The 23,727-nt window shown below is 38.8% G+C and overlaps 1 protein-coding gene across 2 annotated transcripts in view; it reads right to left on the bottom strand.

Moving 5' to 3' along the window:
* The window catches only part of cacng3b (calcium channel, voltage-dependent, gamma subunit 3b), a 42,367-nt gene that overhangs the window by 5,543 nt on the left and 13,097 nt on the right, over positions 1 to 23,727 (bottom strand). The window contains exon 2 of one of the 2 annotated variants that reach the window (XM_053515409.1): positions 5,425 to 5,508. The exons of the other annotated variant lie outside the window; for it this stretch is intronic. Within the exon in view, the coding sequence (XP_053371384.1) occupies positions 5,425 to 5,508 (84 nt within the window). The remainder of the gene's footprint in view (positions 1 to 5,424; positions 5,509 to 23,727) is intronic. 2 annotated transcript variants of the gene reach the window in all.

Genomic DNA, 23,727 nt, shown 5'->3' on the forward strand with positions numbered 1-23,727 from the left:
AAACTGACAGGGCGTCTGAGGTATAAAAAGTATTACCTGAGTTGTTTAACAGGAGACTGAGAATGTATGATCAGCTAAAAATTGGTGCACCTACTTCAAGTTCTACGGGAGAAAACCAGGATATGAAAAACACATGTTAGACCTGATGCAATATCAGTTTTCCCCAGGGAACCATCAGTATACCCCTTGGGCAGTGTATATTTCACTGAATGGCTTCTTCTGGGGAAACGTCCAGCGACACAATGCAAACATCAAGTAAAACAATATATCCCTGTCAGGACTTCTATAAGGGTATGGCTGAGCAGCAGGTTGCGATCATCTCCTTGTTAATGAGAAGGAGACAATAGTTTGGATGGGAAAACCAAAAGGAAGAGCTGTGAATGACCGGGGAATCCCAACTAAGAATAGCAGTCTCAGCAGTTAATAGTGTGTGGTATGTCGAGTAAGTATCAACTTGACGATGCTTAGCAGCACATCTTACCCACAAGCTCTGTTAGCCAGTTAATTAGCAGAACCCATTAGAATGTTAAACACTTAAAGGGAGAAAAACAACAGGGAAGATGATAAAGTCATGGAAACATGAGTGGTGTTGTCCTGTTCACATGACAAGGAATCGCTCAGCTCACCGCAGACTATCCACGGTGAATAAGGAATAGCAAAAGGGAAGGAAAACCATGTAAGCTGTATGGCCACTGATAATACTGAGGTGTTTGACTTGCTTGAGATTAACTCAAGGTTAGCAAAAGGTACCACAGCTAATAATTTTAGATTAGCGGAGCATTGTTAGAATGTTCCTAGAAGGTTAAACTGTCCAGTTTTATGGATGTTCAGGGGAAGTTTTGGATAACGTTCACAGAAAGTTTTGGAGAATGTTCAGGGAATATTGTGATGGGAACAATATGTGCAGGTTGTGGGAACGTCACAGCATGGTTTATAAAACCTATATAAAAATTTTATTTGAAGGCCATTCCTAAATATCAAAACATTTACATTTTAAGTATAATAAGTATAATGTAATAGCATTTTGAAATAATGATTGTGATTGTACACCTTTGGAGGACAGGAATATTCAAAACAAATACAGTGGTATCTTGACATACGAACGCCCCGCCTCATAAATTATGTCTTAAAAACTGAAATATTGCCTTTAAATTAGCCTTTAAAGGATTTTCGGCATATGCGCAAACGAACCGAGCTGAATGCCTAAAGTTGCGGGTACACCCAGAAACTGTCAGGAAGACAGTCAGTCAAGTGAAGCAAATTTACATATTTATTTATTGTTTTGTATATTTGCATATTTTGATAGCAAGAAAAAAAGAGAGCCACTCTCAGGTTTTTTTTTTAAAGTAGCCGGTACCTAGAGGATTCATAAATTAAGGTTTAAGTGAGGTTTAATGTCTATTTATTTTATATTTAAATTAATTTACATGTCTTTTCTAAACGTTTTGATTGTTTTTATATGCAAAAAAATATAATTATAGTGTTGGAAATTGGTAATATTGATACTATTTTAGGTGGCTGAAACGGATTATGTGCATTTACATTATTTCCTATGGGAAAATGAGTTTTGCATGATGAAATTTCTTCTTAAGAACTCGTCTCCAGAACGGATTAAATTCGTATGCCGATGTACCATCATAGGTTCATATTGTGTGCATGTAGTCATGGGTGTGAACATAAAGGTAATAAGATTGGACTGATGTATGATAATGTTATTTTAACTATATTAACAGCATCATACTGTATTTGACGGAATATCATATCATTATTATAGAGCTTAAATGTATGTTCTATATACAGTACATTCCTAACACCTCACCAGCTAACACTTACAAACACATGCACACGGCTATCCATTCAACAGCATCTTCCAAGGAGTCGGCATACTGCAGTGACAGAACTCGTTCATCTATTAACGCTCAGGGGAAGAACAAACACTCGTCCATCATCCAGTTCTCCTTTCATTTTTAAAGAATGGATCAGTCACAGCGTTTAATTACAGAGGAAGAAGAACACGCTCATTGAATATTTTATTCGAAACCTGTCAACATGGTTTCAAGTATCAAAATAAATTTGTGATGCTACAGGTCTGTCACTTAAAATATTTAGCAATGGTAGAGTCAAAAAATACACTGCTCGGCCCAAAATATATGCCGTTTTAGAAGGTTTGGATTGTTGGTCTGCATCAGGGGTAAATAGAAGAGGGGAGATTCTAAATAACTGAATTTAGAATCACCTAAGAGCTGTCCAACACATTAATAAAACCAGGAGGGACTCCGATATGAATGGAGATCGCTTAAATGCTTGGAGAAGTTGCATCATAAAAAACAGTAGAAATCATAGCTACAGTACAATTTGCTACGGAGAATAATGATATTTGGAGCAACGGAAAAAGGTCATGTGGTCTGATAAGTCAAGATTGACTCTATTCCAGAGTGATGTGCGTATCAGGGTAAGAAGGAAGCCTCTGAAGGCAGTGTTATCATCTGGGGTTGCTTCATTTTATTGCCACATACCATTGCTCAGTCTCCAATTACTATTAGGTACTGAATACACATATTGCACAGTACAGATATCATAAATATAATAGTGCAGCTATTTCAACAGATCAGTATTGTGGGTGTCTCGCACCATATGGATATACATATTTAACTTAAGAAGACAGCTGTGAGGTCAGTCTTCTATTTGTATTCCGCTGTCTAATTTCCCTATTTGCTTTTTTTCCTGCTCACCTGCAATTTAACTGACAGAGTGATTGTTATTAACACAATAGGGACCCACCACTTGTTTGTTTGTTTTGCCAGAACAAGTGGTATTAAAAAAAGACATCTTAATGTTAATGCTAAGATTTATTCATTTTTATTTTATTTTACATTCCTTCAAAATCTTTCATACTGTAGCTTCTTTGTTAATTGTTCTGGATGACATTGACACGTTTGATTGCTCTAGTCTGAATTAACTATTAAACCAATCTATTACTTGGTTTTGGACACACAGCTCTCATCATCATATATCCGTAACATTAACAACACATACTGTAACTGGTGACAGGATCATGGGCACCCAAGGCTCATTTATACCTGTAAAGAGCAAAAACCAGCCTATTTGCTCCAATCTCACAGAAAAGCCAGTGCAGCACAAATTGTTGAAAAAGTCAATGCTGGCCACCATGCACGGAACGCAGCAGGCAAAGAGCCCAAGGCATGCCGACTGGCCCACACACTCCCCGAATCACAATCTAATCAAGTGCCCATGGGATGTAGCAGACAAACAAGTCTGATCCACCCAACAACCTACAACACCCAAAGGATCTGCTGGCAATGCCCTGGTGCCAGACACCGCAGGACACCCCCATAGGTCTTGTGGAGTCATGTCCCGAGGGGTCAGGGAGCCCAGGGGGCAACGATGCTTAATGTTGTAATGTTATGGCTGATCAGTGTAAGGGGTGTGATTTGCAATTGGTGCATGAGTATTTACCTTAGAAACTAAATTAATAAATGACTAAACATAGAAGTCATTAGGCAATAAAAGCATTAAATAAAGACATTCTTTTATTTCGCATTTTTATTTACTGTTTTATATTAATATTACTACTTCATACAGTGTGTTGCACTGTGGGGCTATTGGTGGCTCAGTGGTAGGTTACTTGCCTGCCATATGGAACCCAATGCCCTAACCCAAGCCACTCAGTGCAGGGCTGGTCTTCAGCCCAGATAAAATGGTAGGGTTGTGTCAGGAAGGGCATCTGGTGTTAAACCTGTGACAAGTTGTTGTGCAGATCGGTTGAACCGCTGGTGACCCTCAACGGGAGCAGCCGAAAGACTAAGAACATATTTATTTATTCATTTTGACATTTTTAGACAGGATAGACAAGAAGTCATTCAAAGGCCTTGCACAAGGCCCAGCACTGGCAGCCTGGTGATGCTGGGGTTTAGAGCCTTAACCACATTACCACAACCTCTCTACCACATTTGTTGCATCCGCAACATGAAAAAAGGTTGCATCCCTAAATGAATGTACAGTACCTTAGCATAAAGAGGTTGCATTTTTATACTATACATGTATAGTCAGAACACAAAATAGGCATGTGCAGGATTAAATCTGCAAATATGCGTAAGATCAAATTTGCGACATTTGCCCCAGTAGGACAGTGGAAGAGTGGAAAAACATTTAAGGAATACAAACAAACTCTTCTGTACGATGTAATATATCTAATTATAAAAAAAAGTCATGTGACTCAAACAGTAAATGACCAATAAATGATATGTGGACATTAAAAAGCAGCATACTGATCGACTGTTAGCTCTGAGAAATACTTTTCTCTGCTTTTTTTATATTTAATAGTGTGTCATATACCTAAATACCTGAAACCAACTCAGCAGGTTTGCTTAAAATCGCTCAACATTACACAAATGTGTATTTATACAGCAAGTTGTTTTTTAAATATTCTTCACATAAGTGTAATGATAATTAGCAGAGTACAGCTGTTGTGCTTAAAGTGGACCTCACTTACTCTTACTCATCGTCTATACCGCTTTATCCTGTATTTAGGGTCGTGGGTGGACTGGAGCCTATCCCAGGAGACTTAGGGCACGAGACAGGGTACACCCTGGACAGGGTGCCAATCCATTTCAGGGCACCCGGAGGAAACCCACCAAGTACGGGGATAACATGCAAACTCCATGCACATGGGAATCGAGCCTGGCCGGGAATCAAACCCGGACCCTGAAGGTGCAAGGCGACAGTGCTAACCACTACACCACTGTGCCACTGTGCCGCCTTAAAGGGGACCTATTAAGCCTTTTTTGTCATTTTTAGATACAGTATTCCGATAGTTGTCCACATTCCTCACTTTTCCATTTTTACATTAGCTGTGGCTTAAACAAAGCAATTATATTTTCACCTATTGTGACCTCATATAGAAAGAGCCATCCGCTCAGCGTGTTGCTCTGCTCTGCTGTTCTCTGGCAGTGTGTGGCTCAGCAGCAGCTCATTTACACAGACACTGAAATAAAGCATTTGGAGGAGAATTCAAATAAAGGGAGTTTGAGGTGCCTTATCCAAGGGCTAATTTAGCTTAAAAATTAACACGCTTACTTTGGTTAAAGAAATAATAAAATATGGTACCTTGTATTGTAACATGTCTTCTGCGTCCCCATGTCCTCGGTCTTTGTCTAATACATATATGAAGCCAAAACCCAAACCACTGCTTCTCTGAGGTCTGATCTGAGCTTGCAATAAAAAAGGCGTATTTTGTTCGAAGCTGAGCTTTTGGGACCAACATTTTAAATTTTGTGCAAAAGATGTCCCTGAAAAATTCGTCTCATCCTGTGCTGTCTGTTTGAACATAACCCACTGTCTGGGTGAATACAAATACAGTTTGGGAGAGAGAGAGAGAGAGAGAGAGAGAGAGAGCAGACTCACGCAGTAAATACTCGGCTGTGTCCTGTTTATAATCGGCATCCTCGGGAAAGTGATCAATCTTCTTACACACACCGCGAAACGTCCCTACAGAGAAACACAAAGGGAGAGATTGAAAAAGAGATAGAGCCAGAAAACAGAAGGAAAGGCAGAGAGAGCAGTCAGGCGTAAAGAAAAAGAAACAGAGACAGCAAAGAGAAAAAGTGCGAGAGACAGAGACTCAGTGAGACAGATGCACTGGGCATGTTTAATATTTCATATCTTTAAGTTTCAAACATTTGTTTGCCTTTGCGTTATTAATATGGATGGTCAGACTGAGTTGTATGTCTGTGTGTGTGTGTGTGTGTGTGTGTGTGTGTTTGCTTGGCTGCACGCTCAAGATGACAAATGAACAAAAATAACACGGCTGCCCTCAGGCTGAGCAAACACACACACACACACACACACACACACACACACACACACACACACACACACACACTAAAATGAGGTTTAGTGGCCCTGATAGTGCACTATGTGTACTAATTAGTACACCTGTGTACTAATACTAAGCATACATACGTCACACAGCAGCAACACTCTTTACGCTGATCATCACACAATTGTTGAACATAATCATCCGGCATAGTCGTTAATCAAAACAAAAAAAATTGTATATTTATATCTTCCAAGATGCCCAGAAGTTAAAAGTCCTACTATTAAATATCAAGTATACACTCCTCAAGAGGCCAATAGTCAGTCTGATGTCAACCATGTTTCGTAAATCAACACCCAACAATCAGAGGCGACACTTCTATAGATGTCATATAACCATGAAAAAAAAAGAGCTGAGCCGTGACCGCCCACTCGGCTCCGGCAGGCTCTGGGGCACGAGGCCGCACCATGACTACAGCACTGCAGTGTGACTAAAGCCTAGTTAAAACTATGGCATGTAAGGATTAACAAAACTATTTAAATTATCCACACTCCAGCATGAACCCTAATGATATAATGTTGAAGAAATGACCTCAAAATAACATGCCGGAATATCAATCTTTATTTATAGCATTTATAGCGAAACACTCGAAATGCATAACCTCTGGTGCCAAAAAAGGTCAGCTTTGCATTCAAATAAGCAAACACTTAAGAGCCTTTAATTGGATAATTACTGCACGGATTAATATGTTTCAGCCGGCAACAATTCTATTATTCCTTGAACAGATGCAGTTGTTCATTTATTTCTTAAACAACCATATTAGAAAATGTTTTCCATCATCGTCGAAAAGATTTAAGTGTATTTCTTAAGAATGAAATTAGTGGCCTGAATCAAACAAAGCAAAAACAGCTATAATTACTTAAATTGGGTTATGAACTGCACAATACAGTACAATACTTTAATGTAATTTAACCCTATCCTCTACATCCTTTTCTCTCACACCAACTAACTTCATGTCCTCTCTCATTACATCCATAAATCTCCTCTTTGGTCTTCCTCTAGACCTCCTGCCTGGCAGTTCCAATCTCAGCATCCTTCTCCCGATTTATCTCTCCTCTGAACATGTCCGAACCACCTCAATCTGGCCTCTCTGATTTTATCTCCAAAACATCTAACATGGGTTGTCCCTCTGATGAACTCATTCTTGATCCTATCCATCCTTGTCACTCCCAAGGAGAACCTCAACATCTTCAGCTCTGCTACCTCCAACTCTGCCTCCTGTCTATTCTTCAGTGCCACTGTCTCTAAGCCGTAGAGCACTGCTGGTCTCACCACTTTCCTGTACACCTTTCCTTTCATTCTCTCTAATACTCTTTAATCGCACAACAAACCTGACACTTTTCTCCACCCATTCCAACCTGCCTGTACCCGCCTCTTCACCTTCTTTCCACACTCTCGATTGCTCTGGACCGGTGACCCTAAAGTATTTAAAAAATGGACTTTTAAGTAACGGAAAAAGGTCATGTGATCTGATGAGTCCAGAATGACCCTATTCCATAGTGATGAGTGCATCAGGGTCAGAAGAGAAGTGCATAAAGCGATGCTCCCATCATGTATAGTGGCCACTGTATGAGCTTTTGTACTGTAGATATTATTATGATCCGCGGTTGCTTCAGTTTAAACAGGTCTGGACTTAACAATTTTATGTGGAAATAAAACAAAATCAGCTGATGACCAAAATGAAAGATTCTTTCCTTTGCTGGCATAAGGCATGGGTATATCTCCGGCTTAAATGGTAAAAAAGTGGCTCTGGGTGTGTTAGGAATCAATTTCACACATGAACTGGCCACAACATTGTCTTGTGACTTTGCTTTTAAAAGGAACCAGTTAATGATTGAATTTAGGTGTTTCATTCAGGCCCCTTCTCCCCTTTTCAGTGATTGCCCTTCACCATACCAAGACATCTTGGACAATGCCGTGCTCCCAACTTTGGGGCAACAGTTTGGGGAAGACGCTTTTCTATTTCAACATGAATGTGTCACATTGAACAAACCAACTCCATATTGAAGTATAGGTATTTGGATATAATGACAATGCAGGTGCGGCCAAAGACTTTAGTCCATATAGTGTTTATCTGAAAAAGTGGAAAAAAAAAATCAATGTTGAGTTGCCTTTACATTTCTTTTTAATACATGTAAAGAAGCTGCTATTAAAGATTGTGTATGGCCAAAATGTATGTGCCACATGGACATGCTACATCTCACATATGTCATATGATATTATCACAGCAGTAGTGTGTATATGTCCAAATGTATGATATGTACAATCAAATACATTAACTGCAGTGTGGGACGTGCAACTTTGCAACCACTGCAAACTCGAAAAATGCTCCTGAGAAGAAGTTGTGATTTAAGTGGAGAATTTTGGCTAAAGAGACAAGGTTGATAGGATATGCAAATGCTACTTCTGTTCCAGAAGGACATGTGGAGGACATTCTGTTACTTATCACGATTTATTAGTCAAACATACTGCTAGCAGAGCGCTTACATGCACCACTTGTCTTGAGAAGTTTGAGAAAGCTTCAGTTTGGAATGTGTTCAGAGGAACTGCTGGAGCACTGCTAAAACGTTGAAAAGAGCCCTGGCAGAGGCAATGGAGGATAGCAACAGTTGCTAAGCAGTGATTTGATTTTTTAAAATGACACCAAAGGTACTGAAATAGATTAGTAGGTGACAGCTTAATGACTGTTTATTTACTGCTTCTTCTCTCAATTAAACACAAGTGAAAAAGGCGAGCACTGAGTGAACACACGACTGACTCTGTTGTCACAGGGTCATGCAAAATTACAGCTAAATTAATGTCTAGTGTCAAACCTTTTAAACTGAACTCAACTAAGAAACTCGGGGCATTTATTTTTTAAGATGAAAGAAATGGTCTGTCAAATATTTTGTGAAAGCTGCATGACTGACATATCAAATTAATGTGGAATACGATCTAGAACAAGGCTGTCTAAACTGCAGTCTCTGAGCTCTTGTTGTAAAAGGCTTCATGCTGTTAAAAACATTATCCCTTTATTGAGGAAAATTCTTACTGATTTAGACATTGGGTAGTTTAATTAAAACCATGGCTGGGTATCATTAAATGATTAAGATGATTTAAGCAAAAAATGGATTACATTTCATTTTAGTGGTACCTTATTAAAACACAATTTAATCTGTCCTGGAGGCGAGTTTTTAAGGTAAAAACTTGTATTGCGAAACGCATTTTCCTATAGAAAGTAATGTAAATGCAGATAATCCGTTCCAGCCACCCAAAAGATATTACCAATATTACCAATTTCCAACACTATAATCATAATTTTATATAAAAAAAATAATCAAAACATTTAGAAAAGACATTTAAATGAATAATAAAGTGAAATATGAAATAAATAGACATTAAACCTCACTTAGCCTTAATCTATGAATTCTCTTTTAAAAAACTAAACTGGAAGTGGTTTACTTTTCTTTTTGCTGTTGTGCTTGCTTTTTACACAAAATGCAAAAAAAAAAAAAAGTCGGCACTTGTTTCAGCTTGGTTCGGTCACTCATATGCCGAAAATGCTTCACATGCCGAGGACAATTTCTTGCAAAATTGCAGTTCTTAAGGTATCACTGTATGCTTCAGCTCAACAAAAGAATATTTAAGAGATTTAAAGAGGTTGGCTTAGCTGTTTCAGATTAAATTTTCAGACTTGGAATTTTTCCACTCAAAGCAGTTTTACAACATAAAACATGAACTCATTTAACCACAACTCAAATATGTCTCCACAGTGTCTGGCAAGTTCACACTTTTCAAGTTTAAGTAACTGACGATTCTTAATCTGGTCTAAGTTTACAGTGCAAAAAAGAACTAATTCACGGTAATTTCTTCTTCTTAAACACCATCACTGACTAGTTGGACTAAAAACAAAGTAACATCTGTCTTAGGGTCACAGAATAAACACCTTGCATGGTAAGGTTTTGTAGCAAACGGATCTGTTCTGTTCAGTTCACTGATTTTAGAAAAAGGAGCGTGTTCAAAATACAATGCTCTTATTTCGTGCATCCATGCACAATGCTATCAGTTAATATTAATAAATAAAAGGCAGAATTCCTAAAGCTCTAACTGAACACACATTTGATTTGGCCAGCTCTTTCTGGCGTTGAGTTAAAGCTACATTAAAGCAGTATCTTACATTACATAAGGGCTCCAGTTTAAATCACCAGCAGCACACCCAATACATTAATGTCAAATATATTAAATAACCATGTACAAGCTGGCAAAGGTTTGTTTGTCAAACATTACCTGCTCATCCCAGTATCCCAGTCACAGCACCGTCCTTATTCATATGGGATGCGGTAAAATCTAATGGTGGAAATTTTAAAGGAAATTTTTATAGCATTAGACAAACTATAATGATGAGAGCAAGTGGGCTGTGGCCTTCTGTTATATTTATCCCTCACACATTCAGGTTTGTCATTAATTTCATAGTGTTGTTTTGGACAGTGATGTCGTTTTTGCATGCATTGCATCGCTCGAGGATAAACTCATTAACGTTGATAAAATGTAGTCATAGTTTTCATCGTGTAGACATGTTTAGACAGACTATGTACTCCTACGCCTCCTTTAATACAATACACACCGGAGTCATGTCTCTGGACGGTGTAATCAGCACGCTGTATGCTTACTACAGTAGCTCACTGATGCTGATTAAACTTACTCCTTATGTAGGAGTCCTATTGAACTGTGGTACTGAATGACGAGCGCTTTTTCGATACTTGATGGCATCGAAGCAATTTAGCTAATGCCGTAAACCCAGCCTGAATTAAAACTAAATTATAATAGCGTATGAGTTCAAAGACTTCCTAATCCCAGATATTAAGCCTAACAGGGCAATGTGTAAACAATATGAACAATAGCCCTCTTACTTTCAAATAGCTTAACATCTAAAAAACTTACCTCTCAAACTGTAGATTAAGTATTTTAGATAGTTTTGTCATCATTCCTTACTGTACATATGCAAAGGTTTGCATATCCATAATCTGAGTTATTAATTGAAGAAAAAAAAAAAAAAATATATATATATATATATATATATATATATTCTTTAACATAACCATCCTTTGCTAAAAAATCACCTACACTAAAGTCTTTATATCTTATGGAGCTTTTCAGGCAAAAACAATAGAATAATAGTAACAATAATAATAAAAAATAAAAACAGAACACTGTAATAAAATGACTGGATTCACCACTCGAGCTATCTCAGCAGGGGTGAAATGACACAGTAATACTCAGGTGTGATAATGCTTCCACCTAATATGATGCATTCAGCAAGTCATGGTATCTGCTTACAATTTCTATTTTCAGAGAGGAGAAGAAATCCACGAGCCTATATGGTGCAGCTTATGTTCAAAATGATATTCAACTCCCGATAGCAGTAGGCACGTAGCTAAGTGGTTAGCACAATCCAGGGTCTACCTGACCTTGCATCTCCAGGGTCCGGGTTTGATTCCCACCTCAGGGTCTGTGTGCATGGAGTTAGCATGTTCTCCCCGTGCTTGGTGGGTTTTCTCTAGGTACTCTGGTTTCCTCCTCCAGCCCGAAGACATTTGCAGTTCCAAATTGCCCGTGGTGTGAAAACGCACACAAGAATATTGATCGGAGGTCCTACTACGGTGGTAAAAATGAGAATAAATACAACAGTCACCATTGGTCTCCACAGTACATCCACAAAGGTTTCTAGAAGGATGGATGGATAGATAGGAGTATAAAGACTATGACTTTGTGTTTCTCGCTTTTGTCATTGAGCAACTTTGACCTTTCAGCTTTTTAACAAAATGTGACTGTTGCAGATAGCCATACATAAATTAAATATTATATGCTAATATATTGAAACGTAATACACCTCCAAGTGATCTGGATGCCATTATGCCACTAGAAACTTTGAAAAATCCCCAGAGGTAAAAGTTCCTGCGATGTCAGCATGGGCTGTGAGTTCTATCTCTGACACGTCTTCAGAAGGGTGTGTGTGGAACTGATTTGTTTTTTTGCAGTTGATTTAAAAAAAAAAATGTAGGTTCTATTTTTTAAAATATAAACACTTTAACCCACCGCGTTAACCTCTGTAATAGGAACTTCGAAGGGCATTCAAGTCAAACTGGGACTTTTGATTATGCAGAATACCGGAACAGATTTTTGAGAATAGAAACTACCTTTATTTCTCTATAAAATTCCCTGCTACACTATGCACTTATCCCAGTGTTTCACTAGTGCTTGGAGGCATGGTCGGCCTGCTTGCTTCATGTCTTAAATGGTTGCCTCCCAGGAACTCCTTCAATGGCTTGAAGCAAAGTCTGGACTGTACGGGGGATGTGGCTTTAACTCCCTCCCGAGCTCCTGTAATGGGGAAGTAGTGTTGGTGAATGATTGGTTGTACAAGTCCCACAGGCCGATGTGTCTTTTCTGCAATCTGGCAACAAGTTATTCATTTATTTTTAAGCATCAGGTGTTCCACTCACTGAATGTTCACCTCGGCCAACTCAACACAGCATTGGCCAATATCTGATTAAAAAAAAAAACAGTTAGGAAAATCTATTTAGAAAATAGGGGAAAGAAAAGGAGAGAGGAAGGAAAAAAAGGAGAGGAAAATGGTAAAGCTGTACACGTGCAGGTCTGGTGGCAGTGCCCAGCTGCATTCTCCCTTGACCGGCTATCCTCTTCACTGACTGGCCTTTCGGCCCCGCCCAGCATTGCTTGGGTGCGGCCGCAGACAAGAGTCACACGCACTTCCTGCCAAGGTCAGCCATCGCTCCTCCAGTACTGCAGTGGCCCTAATGTTGAGACAGCGGCCTTTTCCTCTTTGGCGGCAGGTTCCTGAGGGCTGGCTTTGAATGAAAGCTAAAGTGCCATGGGAGCCCATGTAGTCTTTTCGCAGCTGTCCTCCACGCCGAGAGCAAAAGGCTGCACTGAATTCTATGGCCTTTGAATTTCCTGGGGTGCGTTGCATCACCCCGATCGCATGCCACTCTTGCCACGCGACTCTGCTCTAAAGACCTTAGGAACCAGACCCTGAGCTACACTTCCCACCTTGTTTTTATAGCTTGAGGAGAAGGAGCGCATGGAGAAGGAGCGCAAGATCTATAAATGATAATCAATCCCCAGCGGTGCCCATTCCCACGGACCTGCCCCTTTGCACACCTGCAGAATGAGATGCCGTCTACCTAGTTAGACTCCGGAGTGAGCAGGGAGCGAGAAAGATTTAGGTGCATGCCCATTACAGGCACACGCTGTCACAACTTTAAGTTCCACCAGAATATGGAAATGGCGTCATAAAAGTATTTACCAACTTAACAAATTATGCTTGTATTATTTTAGTCAAACAACCGAAAATAATAATAAACACATGTAATCCTGTTCATCAGTGTATTTCTTTGCAGATATGGCCTATTCATTTTTTTTTTTTATGACTATAGTCATATTTGTATAGTTTGTTAAAATGAAATAAAATTCAATGCAATATATAGCCAAGGTTGTACTGAAAAAAGATAAATCATTTTATATTGCACAATTCCGATTACTTGTATATTTATTAAAACATGGTAAATAATGCAAAAATGGCTAAAATACTCTGGGTTTAAAGGACTACAATGTATGCACCATTCACCTCCTTCTGTAAACGTTAATCAATTTCTTACGCCGTCATTCACGAGGAATTTCATCACGTGTCCCGGTTTCACTTGAACGCCCCTCGTACATAAAATGAACTGGGAAAAACGTGATGTAATTGATTTCATACAGATCAAACAGATCAACATTACTCTGTGATGGTGGTTATATTCCATTGCATCAGCACCATGCTCGAGCACTCATTATCCACCCTATTATTTGAGCTGTATCACATTTACAGACAATAAACAAGCTAACTATGAACTGAACATTCAGTTTGTCACTGTGGAAATAAGTTTATATTTTACATTTGTATGAAATCTGAAAGCCGTTTATATTGTAGCATGCTGTTGTCTTCCTTAATAATGATGTATATCAAAGTAATGAAAGAATGCATTATGGGTGTTTATGGACAGATCAGGAAAACAGTGCACTATATGGTGAATACGGAGGGATTTTTACAGAGCATCTCTCTCTCTCTCTCTCTCTCTCTCTCTTTCTGACACACACTGTTAGTCACACTTCACAGTAAGACCTGCTTGCATTAATTTGCTTTCACATTCAGTACTGGCTTAAAGGGGTTTACCCTTCATGTGCAACGATGTTATTTATACTGCAGTGATGTCAGGACTTCCTTAAAATTGCATTTTTCCTGCTTCTGGAACATTGCTTTACTCCTAGAATGAAAGAGTGTTTTGTTCAGTGCTTTTATAAAAGCTACAAACTATAAGGCACTGCCAATACATCTAATGATTTGACAAGCACTACTACCTCCAGTTGTATATAATAGATTAGATGGATTTCACAGTCCATTTGAACTTGTGACTTTTTCAGTAGAGTGCCAAGATTGTACAGAACATCAGGTAGCACTGTTGGTTTACTGCTCCAGGATCTTGTGGTTTCTGCATGTTCTTCCCATGTTTTTTAGGTTCTTCAGTTTGCTCCCATCTCACAAAAAACATTGGTAGGTGAACATGAGCACGTGAGTGTCAATGATTATTCGCCAAGGACATGGATCTAGTTTGAGACCATTGTGGTCTTTTTTATGACACGTCATATCATCATGAAATTCAAACAATGTCTGCCAAGCAAACATTCCCAACACCGTTATGCCACCACCACCACCAGCCTAAAATGTTGGTCCATGGAGTCATGCTGTTGATGGCAAATTCTAATCCTGTCTTTTGCACATTGTAGTAGAAATCAAGCTTTATCAAACCATGTGAAATTTGTATTATGTTTTGGGGAGCCTGTGCAGAAAGTTGAACTTGTACTGATGTAGACTACCAAATGCAATGTAATACAAGATGTGGAAGGACTGATGCATTGGCAAAAATTGCCAGGTCAAGCAGCGATGGAAAGGGCATGAAAAAACACAGTGTGCAAGCAGATGCTGTTAAATAAAATGAGTCGCGGTAGGCCTGGAGCCGTTCCTATGGGACTCAGGGATGTTGGCGGGGTGCACCCTCGATGGTGTGCCATTTCATCTCAGGACACACACACACACACACACACACACACTCACTATATGGGGGAATTTGGAATCTCCAATTGGCCAGTCCAACTGGCATACCCTGTATGTCTTGTATGACAAGACAGTCTGGTCTGGTCTGGGAAAGGACTACAGTTTGGAAGGTCCCAGGTTTAAATCCCATGACTGCCTCGAGCAAGGCCCTCAACTGCTTACATGTATAATGAAATATAAATGGCTGTCTCTTTGGATAAGAGCATCTGCCAGATGCCTAAAATATAAATGTTAGACAGGAATCAAAACCTGGACTTGCAACGCAAAATAACAGACATTTTAAAAATAAGTTTAATTGCCGGTTAAGCTGATCTGTAAAAACAGGTCATTGTATTACCAGCAACATCACTAGCCAAAACATTTTTACATAATTCATATCACTATTCTTAAAAGAAAAGCTAATTATTATAAAACTGAACAAAATATCTATTCTGTCACAGATGCTGTAATGTCTCGAACCTGTTCTTGAGGGTGGTCATTTGAGTTTTAAATCCATAAACGTAACACACTTGGTACAGCTTTCAAAATTTGGATGTTCATCTGACTGGGCTGTGGTTCACCTTCACTTATATAATTCAAATAAGCCGCGGATCAGTAGATCCTCATAAAGCATACAAGGGTCTATCAATATTCATGAATATATGTAAATTAAACCCAACCACCTGACAAACTGTCATAATAGAGGATGGAAAATAACTAGCCAGAGATAACTTTTCATTTGATATGTTTGTTTTGTTCTAATATTTCCCCATCTAGTCCATGCTCCCCCTCCACCTCCTCCTCCCGTGATTATAACCGTGACCACATACACTGCTTGGCCCCAAAAAAAAATATTTGCACACTAAGCAACTATAAGCACATTCACACTATAAGATTTCATACGAGCTTTTATTACAGCACACAATGTGGTGGCCAGTTCATGCGTGAAAATGATTCCACAATTTGATTTCACACTATGAGTCTTGGAATATTCCAGAGCCTTAACCCCGCTAAAATCTTGAGGCATCTCTCATTTCTTCATATTCTGCTTACCAAAAGACAGACTTTGCAGTCTTAAAGAACAATTCTCCCGGCTTCCGGGCTTTTTTTTTTTTTTTTTCAGTTCAGTGACCTAGGAATTATTCAAGCATAAAAGAAATCTAACTTAATTCATGTACCAGTGAGAAAGAGGTGCAGATGTTGACAGATGATCAAGCTGGTGATTAGTACAGTATACTGATGCTGAACACTTGAGTAGTTGAAACAGACGAGAGGAGAAATGAGGTTGATGCTGAGGATTTTAAATGAACAACTAAGTTTTCTTTCCTGACACTTGGTCTATATATGGTTTTTCTTTATAGCTTTCCCATTTTGTGTACAAAGACACAGCTGACTGAACAAGCAACATCCAACCAACCCCATGTTGGATTTCCTCCTTGAATGAGTTTTATAATCCTGTCCATTGTTTCAATTGATTTTTTATTTTTGATAAAAAAAATTGATATTATTTTTCTCAACATTAATTTTTCCTTTTTTTTTTCTTTATACTTGATCTGAGTAAAACATTATATGTATTAAAATATATATTATAAAATATCTCATTAAAGATGTTTTTTTTAAGGTGAAAATGGTTACGGTAAAAAGTATGGTGTGAAACAGTACCTGTCATGCCACTGCGCCACCCTGCCTCGTACGTCTTATATCTGATGCTACATGGTTGTTAATGTCACCAAGCAGTGAGCGTTTAATGGTGCAGGTGGAGGAGTGCACGGTGAGAACAACACTTCTAATGGCTTGTTGACTCATCGGCTTTCATTAAGCACGGGCTTAACGATCTCCACAGGGCGTGCTTATCTCCCCCACCGCTCATGGCAAAATTAATCCACACATCGCTTATTAAACACTAGCAAGGCGAACGCTGTGCTTTATCCTTACGGTAAATCAGCTTCCTGAGGAGCATCATTATAAACATGGCACAAGCTTTTGTCTAGAACAATGAGCTGTAGAAGCTCATATTTACAGCTAACCTTTTACTCTCAGAACTGTGAAAGGTTGCAATTTATTAGTATGACTGTAGTTCCGATTTTTTTTCACCTTTTCTCTTTTGTATATTTCATGTTGCATTTCTACCAACTAAACAGAAAAATTAAATCAATATAATGGTCCATGTTTCGCATCAACGTCAGATTATTTGCTCTTAACAAATAATTTAGGTAAATTTGTTAGGCTCTTTGCAGGCATTGATGGCTCAATGGTAGGTTTCTTGCCTGCCATGTGGAAAGCCTTGGTTCAATTCCCGCCACTGGATGCAGTGCCGGTCTCAATCCTGGCTAAAATGGAAGGGTTGCATCAGGAAGGGTATCCGGCATAAAACCTAGGCCAAGTTCTGTTGGGTCAGATGGTCAGCAGCTGAAAGACAACAACAACATTTTGGACCTTTGCGGAATCAAAAGCAAGTGCACAGAACGATGTGGAGTAGTGACGTGGGCTAATTTCATTATAGACCAGATTGTAGATTCGAGCTGCCTATTTATGACAGTCATGCGAGGCAAATAAACAAATGAAACATCGAGTTAAACAGCCATAAAACATTTGTAAAACATCATCAGCAGTCATTTACAGGTGAGCTACAGTCAAAAGTGTGTAAAGCTGCTTTGTAATGATGTAAATCGTTAAAAGCGCTATACAAATAAAATTGAATTGAATTGAATTGAAAAGTGTAATGAACATGAATAAGATGAATGATTTAACTTTTGAACTGAAAGTGGGCAATCGCAGATTTTCTGTTTAGCATTCAGAGGAAGGAAGGCATGAACTCAGTAGACAATTATAAACTTTAAACTACAAATAAGTATTGCCTTCGTGTACCTGACTGACACCTGTCTCCTCTCCCCCCACAGATTCCGACACTACCGAGAGTTGAACGAAAGACACAGCCGAGAAGCGGCCACACCGAGTCTCTAGCCTCCGCTGCTCACCTGTGCCGCCAGTTACGACACAGGACGCCACCTCTTCTAACCGAGTAAGCTGCCTCTTCTGCACTGCTTCACCTCCCTCACCCCCGAGGACCCCCAGTACCTAAGAGCACTGTGTGTGTGGATGTGTGTGTGAGTGTGCGAGAACGAGTTTACTGCACTTTTCTTTTTTTGTCTCTCTTTTTTGATTTCAGATCGAAAAAAGAAGAAAAGAATAAATAAAAAACCCCAATTCTTTCCTTGCATATTCGTGTCTTCTATAGTCTGTGTTCTCCTGTCCTGAGTCGGTCCTGCGACACTGGTGGAGAATGCGGGCACGGGGGCACTTGGCACGGACCTTGGGTGGAGTCCCGAACGAGGCTTGGGTCTTACTTGCGGCAATGGTGAGCTCGGAGCGGAGGGACGGGCAATGTCACGGCATGTGCCTGTGATGGCCGTGCCCCCAAATCTATTATCACTCCTCGCTCACTCCGTAGGCTTCCTAGATAGACGGCACCCCCTTCTGCAGGTATGCAATGGGACGAAGCCGCCTATTCGGGCCGGCTGGCAATAATTAACGTTAATAGGATCCAGAGTTTAGTCAGGGGTCCGGGAAGAACGTGATGCGGTGAAGCATAAGAGAGTGGCATGTGAGTGGGGCGATATGATGTGCCCCAGCGACTTTAACAAGGACACTGGAATTCCGCCCTTTGATCTCTGCGCTGAGGAGGAAGAGGAAAAGGCCGCAAGGAAGACTGCGTTAGGGCCCCCGATCCCAGCCAGGAAAGCCGCCCAGCCGACAGACCTAAGCGAGGACTATTGTTTGAGGCCGCACCCACAGAATGCTGGAAGGGGCCGGGCCAGCCATCAACAGCTGGGGAAGTGCCGTCATGATGGAGCGTGCAGGAGCGCTGCTTCCGCAGGGAGATCAAAGGGCGGAACGCTATTCGGCTTGTGGAACAAGAGATTGTACAGTCAATATGATGCACTAGCTTTCTATTTAAAGCTATTGAGTACTTAAGAGCAGAACTGTTAGCTGCCTATTAATCAGAAAGGTTGTAATATCAGTATAAATTACACATTATTTTATGAAGTGGAAAACACAGAATATTCCATAACATTGTCATTGCTAAAGAAGCACTGAAAGATCTAACACTATTGCTAGCAAAAGCCACCAAATCCAATAGAAATCACATATCATCTGGGATAATTACATTAGGGTTGCAAATAAAACTTCAGTAAATTAGTATCACAGTTAAAAAGTCCACCAAAACATACTGCATATTAAAATAATCAGCAGAACAGAAGCTAACAATTGCTAGGTTAATCCTTTATCTGCGTGACAAAGCATCAAGTAATCTGGTAATCAGTAATCAGATAATCTTTTTGGGTCCGAAATACACATTAAATATAATTATCAATGATAATACATACAGTAGTAGCCTAATGTCGTTTAACAGTGTTTCTGCTGTACACTGTTGTAACTGATATTGTGGTGGTCACGTGTTTGCAAAAGGTCTACTGTATGGCAAGGCATGGCACATTTCGTGGCAAACCACCCAATTTGTAGGTGTGTATAAGGTATAGGAACAGAGAGTCTTAAAGTAACTCGAAGTAAATAAGAGTTAATTGTTGCATATACAGTACCTTGTCCGCAATAACTGCATCTAACCAGCATGTCACCAACTAAACCAAACTGTATTACAGGTTTTCTGGTGATTTGGACAGTCTAAAATCTTCTACTTTTTCACCAGATGAAGTCCTGTTGCTACCATCATTATCAGTAAAAGCCAGGTGTTCAACTCCAAACCATGACTTCCATGATGCTTGACCAATAAACTATAAACAAATCCTATATCTTTCCAGACTAACATTTACTTCACTTTGGTAGAGGTTAATGTTTTGTGACTCATCTATTTTTGTGACTCTTTGGATCCTTTAATGTGATGAGCGGTTTGCATCTTGTGGCATGGCCTTTGTGGCATGGCCTCTGCTTTTAAAGTCTCTTTCGAATAATGGTATGTTATACCTTCACCCCTGCCCTGTGGAAGTTGTTGGTAATTACACTGACTGTTTCTTTCAGCAACTGCCATTGTTTTCCTTGGCTGACACGTTCATTTCCTGTTTAGAACACGCATTTTTCAGCACATTCCAAGTTGTTGCAATATTCCAAACTTATTGTTTTTCTCAAACTTAAATATCTTTAGTTTCCATTAAATGTAATTCCATGAAACAATAAAGGCCATAAAGCAAAGCCTTTTATGAGAGCACTACCCATAAGTATAGCCATGTTGTTTGTAAGACAAATTTTTTTTTTTTATCATAATATGTGATGATTTTTGTTACACAAAAATTACTTCTCTGTCCTGATAACACTGAAAAAGGTCAAAAACTTAAGAATTCATAAATATGATAAAGAATTTTTTTTAAAAAAGGTCTCCTAATAGAAGGCTCAGTGATTGTGCCCATGCATCATTACCCTTAGATTATGCATGTATATGCAGCATTGTAGTCATATGGTTTTAATAAGATTAATGAATGAATATATTAGACAGAGGCCCACATCTTAAAAGGAATGCCTGCAGGCATTCTTTTTACAGGTAATAATGAGAACTGACCATGGATATAAAATAAATCTAAGTAAAGCTATGGATTGAATGGCTTCATTTTCCCCTTTAAATTGGAGAAATAAAAATGCTTTAAATAAAGAACAAAAAAATTATGGGGCAAATGATCAGTTTTTTGGTAACCATAGTGACCACTGATTAGTCTTTGACAACAACAGTGATTAATGATTGGTTGTTTAGAACAAAATCAATAAGCGATTGGTTGAAAAAAATGGTTATCCATGAATGGCCATTGGCTAACATATTTGTGATGCATATGAGGGACAAAGGTAAATATATATATATATATATATATATATATATATATATATATATATATATATATATATATATATTAAGACATAGTTAGTATTATGTTGTTTACAAAAGTTAGAATTACTTTTATGAAATGTGTCACAGCATAACAATGAAATCTTAAATCTCAAAGCAGCCAATTTGGTGAATAAAAAAAACTCATAATATCTAAGATCTGTTTTGTGAAAGTGGAAATATTGCACTTTGGACCCTATGCAAACACACAAAAAAGTAGTTGTGTTTGCACAGTAGTTACAGTAGTTACTTGGGAGCTACAGTAGTTACTTAAGATGCACCTCAACGTAATAGTTCTGAAAGGAAATGAGACAGAGAGGTAACATTACACCTGTAAGAAAGCCATGGCATGAGAAACACATCCTGTCTGTGGGAGGGGCTGTTGTGCCTGTGCCAATCTCCAATCTGAATTTAAAACTTAATTGATGTGGCTGGACGTTGTGTGATTGGATGTTAATCGGCATGAATGCTACAAATAAAGATAAAGCGGCATAACAGGAGGACATTTAAGGGCATACTGTATTAAGGAAGGACAGTATCAATCTTATTGAGGAGGTTGCTTCTCATGTTATTTGCAGCATGGCATGTAGTCTGAGAACAGGCCTAGTAAATTGGTTACAACGCAGATACCAGGCAGGAAACCAACAAACTAAACTAATTTAAAGTTCTTTATACGAACATAACAAACAGTTACCAAATGTAAGTCAGCCTGCTAATTAGGGCTGCATTGTAAATGTTGCTATAACTGTGCAGACTTTGTTGCAAACATGGTTGTTTCTGTAGAAACCCAGTAATTTCTGGAGACATTGATATTCATTTTGTTTAACCACTGAGAAAAAGTTTGTGCCCATTTTGAATTTAGCAGTGGTCATTAACCATATTTTGATTTAACACCTGGATTAAATATAGAAAACATAGGTACACTACTTCATTCTAAAGCTATTTCAGATCACTACCTTATTTGTTTAGTCATAATAAGGCATATGCATTTTGCATCAAATCTGGTGCACTATTAAATTAGGACATTTATTTACTTATTTATATAAAAAATAAAAAAAATATTTGACAATCCAACCTGGTCTAAAAAGCCTAGTTTAAAAAGAGAAGTAATTATAAAGCTAAAAGTAGTATGCATTGGTGATGACTAACATCGACATGACAAAATAACAAGAATAACATATAACAGATTCAGTCAGGAGTTAGGCTTTAAAGATAAAATTAAAGTGGTAAGTTACCTATTACTCGCCTCTGACCAGGGCTGTGTCTGCTTACTTGAATTGCTTTACTTTTCTACAACTGGTCATAATATTCTTCTGGATAGACTAAACCTGTGGTTCTCAAGCTTATTCCTGGAGGACAACTGTCCTGGATATCTTTGTGTTCTCCCTGTTTTACCACAACCACTTTAATTAGGAAAAGGCTGTTAATCAGTTGCATAGTTAAATCAGGTGTACTGGGAGCTGAGAAAACTGTAAAATGTGCAGGACAGAAGCTGAGAACCACTGGACCAGACAATGCTGCAGGAGTTAAGGAAAGCTTTTTCCTCACTTAGGTCTTTATTGTCTTCATATTTTCAGTTTTTAATGTAAATGGTGAGTTTCTATACTGTACGTATACATCAAGTTTGGTGCTCCACAAGGCTCAGTTATAGGCCAACTATAACTATCGCTGCATGCAGTTATTCATAAACATAGTTTAAACATCCTCTGCTAAGCCAATGACGCACAGCTATAAACATAGCTATACATTTGTGGAAAAGCAATGACTCATTATCATGTGTCATTTAGAAGAAATGTGGGTCCTTCTTGAGTCAGGTTCTTCTTAATGTTTCTATTTTGTGTCATCTCGGGACATCTAAATCTAATTCAAGATTTAGATTTCTTGAAAGCTGCCTTGTGGAAATGTTTATTAAACAGTGCTATGTAAGTAATATTAGATTTAAAATTGCTATAGAGTTGAGTAATCACTGAAGGGGTCAAAAAAATTGACAAATCTAGCTTAAAAGCAGCAAATTAGCGATGCTGTTTAAGGGTGGATGGGACATAGTGGGCAGCTATTAGATAATAGATGGTTGGAGGTAAAAGTAGGGATGCCATTTGAAAAAAAAAAACATCATGTGAGTACAAGAAGGTACCATGACTTGAAACAAGGGAGGCTGAAATATCCAAATAGACATGTATCTAAGCAGCTAGTCATATACCTGTGTGATGTGTGTGAAGAACAAACAAGGCCGGAAGCGTTTAGGTAAACAACAATCAAAGGGTTGCTGAAGATGAGGTTACATTTCCAGACATCAAAAGAACACCTACCATGAACGCTTGTCTACTTCTTGTTGTCTTGTTGTGTAATTCCCTGCCACGTTTTTAGAAGAGTGTCTCCAGTCTGGCTGTGCTTGACTAGCTAGCATTATGCTGGCTTAGCTAAATATAACTATGGCAGCAATGGCCTGGCAATCAAACACAAATTTGAGTGTTAATCAGAACAGAAAAGACATCGTTTGATGTCAGACAGTTAGCTTCAACTGTTCAGTCAGAGTAGCAGTCCTTTCCTGCTTTCTCACACTCTCATGGAACCACCAATGCCATTTCACACTTGTCCAATGCTGTTTTCATATCTGCCCATATGTTGCCTTATGAAGGAGACAGATTTTATCCCATGTCTTTCTTTGCAGGCTGATGGCAAACGGAAAGGGAACATGCTAGGGGTCTCCATGTAACAACATTGTGTTAACTTTTGTGTGGTCCTGTTTAACCAATAGTGCCCATGTGTTACTAACGGTACAATAAGCATTCTTTATTTCCCAGAAAA

Source organism: Clarias gariepinus, chromosome 16, assembly GCF_024256425.1.
Source record: "Clarias gariepinus isolate MV-2021 ecotype Netherlands chromosome 16, CGAR_prim_01v2, whole genome shotgun sequence".
Taxonomy (NCBI): Eukaryota; Metazoa; Chordata; class Actinopteri; order Siluriformes; family Clariidae; genus Clarias; species Clarias gariepinus.